Source organism: Lactuca sativa, chromosome 8 (assembly GCF_002870075.4).
Source record: "Lactuca sativa cultivar Salinas chromosome 8, Lsat_Salinas_v11, whole genome shotgun sequence".
NCBI lineage: Eukaryota > Viridiplantae > Streptophyta > Magnoliopsida > Asterales > Asteraceae > Lactuca > Lactuca sativa.
In genome coordinates, this window is record NC_056630.2 from 72,224,309 (window position 1) to 72,233,022 (window position 8,714).

General features: G+C 33.3%; 1 protein-coding gene across 6 annotated transcripts; it reads right to left on the reverse strand.

Annotated features, from left to right (window-relative positions):
- Positions 1-1,710: 1,710 nt before the first annotated feature.
- LOC111906308 (TMV resistance protein N) lies at positions 1,711-7,160 on the reverse strand. Of its 6 annotated transcripts, none has more exons than XM_042897738.2 (5): positions 6,568-7,160; positions 5,002-5,992; positions 4,543-4,776; positions 2,715-3,709; positions 1,711-2,528 (listed from the first exon to the last, which is right to left on the reverse strand). In XM_042897738.2, exons 1-4 carry the CDS (start codon positions 7,068-7,070, stop codon positions 3,659-3,661), a joined length of 1,779 nt encoding a protein of 592 aa, XP_042753672.1. In that variant the 5' UTR covers positions 7,071-7,160; the 3' UTR covers positions 1,711-2,528; positions 2,715-3,658. The 6 variants fall into 6 exon arrangements, with proteins under 6 accessions (XP_042753672.1, XP_042753671.1, XP_052622965.1 ...); XM_042897737.2 differs by having other exon boundaries at positions 1,713-2,528; positions 2,715-3,524; XM_052767005.1 differs by having other exon boundaries at positions 1,714-2,528; positions 2,715-3,390.
- Positions 7,161-8,714: the final 1,554 nt, after the last annotated feature.

Consider the following 8,714-nt stretch of genomic DNA (forward strand, 5'->3'; position numbering starts at 1 on the left):
CCAAAGTCAAACCGGTCAAAAAGTGAACGCTAAATGGTCAACAAAAGTCAACATTCAAATCGTCCCTCATGACGTGACCATCTATGTCTCACGTCGTGAGTCACTAAGGGACAAAATTGTCGAGGCTCATGATCCTCACGACGTGATAGGCAAAACCTCACATCATGAGATTAGTCTAAATGATATTTTGATCCATAAACTTCTTAATCCATTAAGTCACTAATCCATCGGCTTCCTAACACCCCAAGGATCATAAAAATCAATGACTTAAGGTCTTGTGTGCCCAATACAAGACTTGAGATTAAACTAGGGCATTCATGAAGAAAAAGGGAATCAAATCTCAAGTATGAACTCAAACATCATCTAAACTTCATATCCATTACATATAATCACCGAGGGACTCTAAGGACCCATAAAGTTGCCAACTTTATGGAATCCGAACACTCTTACTCTTATAGCCATAGATAAACATGCAAAAAACCTTAGATCTAGCAACAAGGAATCAAAAAGCTTGAATCTTGGTAACTCACAATGGTCCAGAGATGTTGCTAGAGGTTGCAAATGGAGCTTCAAAGTTGAATCTCTGCTCCAATGGTGTTCTCTTCTTCTTCAAGCCATCAAAACTTCACCAAAATCACAAAACCAAACCTTTGACCCCTTGAAGCCCTAAACCAATTTGTTCCGACAACCGGGCGTTACACTTGAATCTTGAAAGGTTATATTGGGAAACCAAACTACAAAAATAAGAACCAAAGCAGTACGAAAGTATGCATTCTACTTCATTTTTTCGTGTTTTTTATTTGTTTTTAACTTAATTTGAACTTGATAAACAAATGTGGTTGAAAATTTACAAACATTTGATGGCTTCCAACACCTGCAAAACGGAGGATCTTCACTAGTTATTAATTAACTATGAAGGTTGTGACATGAAAGAGAGAGTTTAATATATGTCATTCTTAAACATCAAAATATCATTTTTACTCAACTTAATTTCTTAATATCATATTTACCCTTTATAAACCTTCAAAATGTTATATTTTCCACTCAAAAAATTCAATGTTTTTAATAGTTTATTATGATTTTTTATATCTTAGAATTATTATAATAATTAAAATTTTAACAATATTATCTCTATGTCTATAATAATGAAACGTCTAATGTCACTTTCTTGACAAACCAACGCTTCATCTTCAACCCTCTCCATACTATGTATGAATTGATTACTTAATTTTGTTGTTATTGAATATTGTCATGTTGTAGCTGAATGATATTTTAGATATTACAATTGATATTTTGTTGTTTAAGAAAGGCATATATGATATTTTGATATTTAGAAAGGGCATAAACGATATTTTGATGTTTGATAAGAGTATATACGATATTTTAAAATTTTATGAAGGTAAATATGATATTTAGAAATTAAGTTGGAAAAAATATGATATTTTGATGTTTAATAAAGATATATACAAAATTCTCCCAAAGAAATTTTTGCAACAAGATGTTAAAGGAAAATTTTCATAAAAACTACCAAGTGTTTAATGTTTTTATGAAAATTAGTGGGTTTTATGAAAATTTCCCACAAATCAACTCTCAGTGTGTATGATAAGTTTGATATAGAACCGATCTTCTTAATTATTCAGCCTACACATAAAACAATCAAGTTCTTAAAATCCTATGGTCTACCTTAAGGCAAAAATCACATATGCCATATGAGAAAGAAAAAAAACAACCATACCATTTTCCATCTAGTCAGTTAATTTGTACTAGTAATTCTTTTTACCAAAAACAACAGCCATGATCAATAAACAAACTGTTAAGAAACTGAGACTAAAGTGACAGCTGAATATATTTCTCAGTGTAGACTTGGGTTAACAGCAACAAATTCACACATTTAAAGGTAATAATGCAAATGAAAAAGCTGAGAGTGGGAACTAGGAACTGGCGAATAGTCAAAGTGACCTGTTAAAATGGGTTTAGAAATGGCTAAATGGATTCCATAGAATCTTAATACAGGAGTTCGAATCATGTTGAATGTAAAATGTCTTTCTTTCATAAACTTCCTCTTCATTCCCAAATTCTGAGGAATCTGTTATGAATTTTGTTGTTTGCATCCGATCACCTTTAGGAAGGAGTACAGCTCCAAACCAACGCCCATCCACATACAAATGCTCATCGTAGGAGAAGGAAATGACATTGTATGTTGAATTTAAGCATCCGGTGTGTCTCAATGAACTAAACGAAACATATCCTACATATGTGTCAGGATTATGATTCTTGAGACTATCATTGGACTTATTCCAAAGATGAGATTGAAAATCTTCGTCTATGCCCTGCTTCATACTTATTTTAATGTCCAGAAAAAGGTCCTCAGCTCTGACAAACATCAAAATCCCAGAAAAGCGAACATACCAATCATGTGGAAGCCACATATTACAATTATCCACCCAGTCAAACCAAGGTACAGGTAACCCCCTCCAAATGTCAATGCCTGAAATTCTGATACTGATAAAGTAATTTTCAGCGTTTCCCTGCCATAAAACAAACACATTCGATTATGATTCAGCTTTATTCTTCTTATGTTTGGGTTTATATATATATATATATATATATATATATATATATATATATATATATATATATATATATATATATATATATATATATATATATATATATATATATATATATATCCGAATGAAAATCAAAAGCCAAACCTCGAGCATGGAGTCTAGTAATATGTCACAACCATGTGGACCAAGTTTGTTGGGCCCCCCAAGTGAGACTTTCCACAACCATTTACAGTTCGAAATGTCTCCGAAGCTTTCAAGTGACTTACAATCATCCGCTATCACAACAGCTATACTTGATGGCAGTTCCGACAATTCTACAAGGTCATAGCAGTATGACACGTTGAGACATTTGAGCCGAGGAAGTCGCAAGAGACCAAAATTTAAACGTGAAAATTTATTTCCAGTTAGATGGAGTACATGCAAGTTGGGTAACTCCCAAACAGCACCAGATCTGATGTCTCCATCTACCAAATTGCACCACCTGAGATCCAGCTTTCTTAAGCATCCACTAAAAAACCATTCCCCAATGTGGTTCATGTTGTGAGGTAGATAATTCTCTATACTTTGTTGGATCTTTGAAAGATTATTAAATGCACTACACCCTGAGAGTGAAAGAGTCTTGAGTTTCTTCGACCGGGTAATGGGTGGAACCTTCTTAAGACTTTCACAACCTTGTATCTGTACACAGACAAGCTTTTCCAAACGTCCAAATGATGGATGAATCTCTTCTAAAAGCGGAAAATCACCAATCATGAATCTTTCAAGGTTCGGAAGGCCGTAGAAATCAGGTGTGTTGATTAGTTTCCTCAAGTGATGAAGACTGATCAACCTCAAATTTGGTAGATACCGTCACAAATGAACACAAGTTAAAGGTTTGCCAATATATTCATCAATAACCACTCAAAACGATGCATTTTGAGTACAAAAACACCCCTTTGATTTTCTTTCGGATTTCTGGAACAAATAATGTGTTCGAACCAGTTTATTTTTACTTAAAGACTGTAAACATAAAACATAAATGTTTTAAGTTTAAAAAACTATATATAGAACACAGCCTTCATTCCACTTTTCAACCGGATAGGACTAAATTATGAATCAATATTTGAATAAATAAATATTGAAACCAAACAAACTAGCACCTATAAAAAAGCAAATAAACAAAAATCAAACCAAAGATAGCTGCATGTGCTTCCATTTTAGTTTGTTAGGTCTTGATGTTAGTTTTTGGTTTTTGTTGATCCTAGCCGAGTTTCAGACCCCTAAGGATCGAGATATGTGTTAGGCAACTTGATGTATAAGTTACCTTCACCTATCATATCTATATATCACTACCACCAACTTACAAATGAAATTATTAATAATCACTTCATCATAAACATAACCAAAAACAATTAACTTTTACTAGATAATATATTCTTTCTAATAAAAGCCTATCATTTCATAATTACCAAGATACGTTAAAATCCAGCCATTTGAGAGAGAGAGAGAGAGAGAGAGAGAGAGAGAGAGAGAGAGAGAGGGAATTAAATTATTAATTTAATGATACACTTTGCTTTCATCCATTAAACAATAAGAAATAGAGTAAATTACACGAATGGTCCCTATGGTTTAGGATAATTTGCGTGTTTGGTCCCTAACTTACTTTTTTAACTCAAAAAGTCCATATTGTTTGTTTTTTTACACGTTTGGTCCCTATCTTACTTAAAAATACTATTTTACCCTTGATTTTTTAATTTATTTAAATAAGCACACTCCCAACCCCACCCCTCACCTTACCGACCCATCATTTTTTCCTATTTAAATAATAGTCTTTTGTAGGTAAGACAGGAACCAATCACGTAACAAAAACAAACAGTAGGGACCAAACGTGTAAATAGTTGGGACCTTCCGAGTTAAAAAATGAGTTAGGGACCAAACATGCAAATTACCCTAAACCATAGGGGCCATTCGTAGAATTTATTTTAAGAATTACCTTGTAACCCTCCCAAAGTTGCTTTACATTGAGCCTGTGCAATGTTAGACAAAAAAGCTCCTTTGGTGGAAACTTTTCTGGCATAATCAATGGAAGTGCAGTAGCAACCAATCGTGCACTATCTTCCAAATCAATCCACCGAAGTTTGTTCATGTTTGCAGCGACCTGAAGAATACGTTGTAATTCATCACTCCTGAAACGTTGAGAGTCTATAGCTTCAATCTTGTCAAGGTTCTGGGGCAGAGGAACAAAATGGAGTCAGTATCACGTTTAAAGTGTTACTTCACACACACAGACACAAATATATATATATATATATATATATATATATATATATATATATATATATATATATATATATATATATATATATATATATATATATATATATATTCTACTATGTTTTTCAGGATTGTTAGGGTGTTCCCCTCTAACAATGTAGTGTGCCATTTCTTTTACCAAATCATGCATATCAAACCTTCCATCCAAAGAAACAGTTATGAGAGCTTTTTGTATCAACACCTTTATGCCTATAACAGGGTGAAAACCACAAGCATCAAGTATCATCATGCTCTCTTCATCTTTATATCGCCCTCTGAAGAAACATGCAATGTCTAGGAACAACTCTCTTTCTAGGAGAGTAAGTCCATCAAAGGTGATTTTTATCTTTTCCAAAATCTTAGCATCTGGAATTTCTTTCAATCTAGCCAAGGCACTTCTCCATTCGTCCATGTCTTTGTCACATAGAAAACGATTGAGGACTCTAAGTGCTAATGGGAGCCCACCAGCATAAGAAACCACATCTTTTGAAAGTTGCTCATAATCTTCCATACGTCTGTCACCCCGTGGTGAATGCTTGCAAAAGAGCTTCATGGCCTCGTCATCGCTTAACAACCTAATATTGTGTATCACATCTACTTTGTGTGCAGTTAATACATGCTCATCTCTGGTTGTGATTATTATCCGGCTTCCTTCACCGAACCAATCATGTGATCCAGCTAACTCCTCTAGGTGTTCAAGGTTGTTGACATCATCAAGCACAATCAAGACCTTTCTATGGTGTAACCTATCCTTTATCATGTGCCTTCCTTCTTCAACTCTCCCTACCTCCACTTGTTTTTGTTTCAAAACACCACAAATAATTTTTTCTTGCAATCTTTCCAAACCATTCCTTTTACTTGATTCCTCCCGGATATTTTTTAGAAAGCAGCAACCATCAAACTCGCTAGAGATTTCATCATAAATAGAACAGGCAAGAGTTGTCTTACCACCACCCCCATACCCCCATATTCCAAACATGATCTTACCACTAAACCCTATTTGTAACATTGATATCAAATCTTGCATGCGAGCCTCTACTCCAACCAGGTTGTCATCCACACTTAAACTTAGTGGATGCAACCTATGTGAAATTGTGTCAACAATTTTTTTGATGCATTTTGACTCGTGCCTGCAAATTGAATATACAAGGATCATTAACACATGCTCGCATTGACAAATAGCCTTATCATAAACTACTACCCTAGAGAATGCCTACTTTGTGAGTTGTTAGCAAATGTCAATGACCGGTATAAGTGATTATCATTCATCCCTTAACAAGTGAACTTATTTAAGACTTTTGTTTATCAACTAAGGTCATCACCATCAAGAATATATATCTAAATCATCTATATGATAGCCTACTTATTATCATTACTCTGTACTAACAACTCATCACCATCAAGAATATATATCTAAATCATCTATATGATAGCCTACTTATTATCATTACTCTGTACTAACAACTGTGTTTTCAAAATAGCTAATAGAACTTCTTCAAATCGTAATTGTTGAATCCCTTATAAATTATAGATATTGTAATTGGACTATTGCACAAGTATAATTATTTGCATCGCTGTACATGCCTAGTTGTTCCCTAAAAACATGTATTTTATCATAAAAAATTTGGCTGTCTTTTAAAAGCTTATTAGGTACAAGTAGTAATAACTTAAGCATAAGAAGTGCAGAAATAAAGAAGAAAATTACCCGTTGGCAATGTGTTGGGGTTCCCATCCAGAAATGTTACTTGCATCCACAAGTGCTTTTCTCCAAGATTCAGCCTTGGCCTTGTTCTCCAACTCATGCTTAGCCAAGGCTTCTCCATATTTTTGTTTTTGTTTCCACACTAGAGAGGGATCCACGTCATAGAATATGGGCATAACGATTTGTCCTCGTGTATCCTTACATTTCATGATATGTACAAGTTCATCTAAGCACCATACAGAATCAGCATAGTTTTTAGAGAATATGATTACAGCAATTTGTGATTCTTCAATAGCCTTCTCAAGGGATGGGCCGATTGATTCACCCCGAGGAAGTGTTTCATCGTCCTTGTAACTATAGATTCCTAGTTGTTCAAGAGCTGTGTAGAGATGATCCACAAAATTCTTACGAGTATCTTCTCCTCTAAAACTAAGAAAAACATGGTATTGCCACAACTGAGAAGAAAGGGCCAGAGCGGAAGGAGAAGAGGATGATGAAGATGCCATTGATATCTTGATTTGTTTAAAAGGTATGTCTCTTGATCACCTGAAATTATGAGCTATATATAAACAGATGTGAGTTCCAAGAAATTACAGTTTTAAAAAAAGCTCAAGAAGTTTCTTAGGGGAGTTGTTGTCGTTATTATAATCAATAATTTTTTAAGAAAATATGCAGGAAACTTATTGTTAAAACTCTAATTTCATACTATGTGACATTATTTAAAACATATTCAAAATAGTCAACACTTTTACAAAAAGTGAAATGTATAACAGATAAAGCCGATGATACAATGATTTAAAGGATTCATTGCTTTTTAAAAAGAAAAAAAAATTATATTTGACCAGATTAAATAAATGAATGACTTAAAAAACTGATCCATACTAAAAGTTGTTAGATGACTTGTTCTCTTCATTAGACATCCTTCATATTTGCATTATAAAGAATATACAAATATGAGAATCGAATAAAGAAATAGGTAAACATTACGCATGGATGATCCTGCGACAGTACATACGGCCAATACAGAGGAGGTAAACATTACCCAGATTTCGACTTAAAACTAAAACCTAATCTCACCTCCTTTCTGCAAAATTAAAACATTTATCGCTAATTAAAACCTAAGGGGACAGAAATAAGTTATCAATCTATATTTATGATCGTTTTATAATACTATGGTTAAAATATTTCTTAGTACTCAGTACATATCATCATTATTTCTGTTGACCTTTTAGAAAAGACAAAACCGCAACCTCAAAGATATAACTACCTAAAAGATACACATATTAATGATATTATAGTCTCATTGTTATCTTTATACACAAAATTCATTTTAAAACAGAAACTATTTGTGTTATCTTTAAGGTGTAGTGTTCCATGGTGACATCAGGTGAGCTATTTTCATGGTCTGATCTATTTCTCCTACTTTATTTTTTCAAATTGACTTTAAATATTAGGAGTAGATAAGACCAAAAGATTTTAGAAGATAGCTCCATTGAATCGGATTTCAAGTGGAATGCTATATTTCTTTGGACCAAAAATACGAAAGGAAATTTCCAGTTCATATCACCGTATTATTTGAATTATCTAAATATGTTAGGATAATGAAACTTAACTAATATATTGGACTTGATATCAACATTTATTATTGTTGATTAATTAATGATTATTTCACCATCACAATTTTTTTCTTCAAAATCAATTGAATGGATTTAGCTTGAAATAGAAAACATAGAATTTGTTTCAGTTTTTCTGGATGCCCCTGAAAAATTATCAGCTCAGTTGTAATCCATATATTTTTGAGTCTAGACATTGGATTCTCCTTATTTTATCCGTTCTATTGGTTGATTGACTTTTTGAAGAAAATACAATTACATGAAACTTATTTCTAGATTATGTGCCATTATTTTGGGGAGCTGATTTTTCCACGGTTTCTTTTAATCCATCCACTGGAAATTTAATCTAAAGACAATAATGCCCCTCATTTAAATTTAAATAAAAAGATATTGCAGTAGCTGTCCATAAAAATCGTAGGGATTTGTTTCCAAATTACATGATGTTTGTTCCTTCTTCGACGCTTCAATCTTTAGCGTCGTTTCTTCCTCCGTGGGTGTTGCAAGATTCAAATAGAAAGTGGCCTCTGATTCCACGAT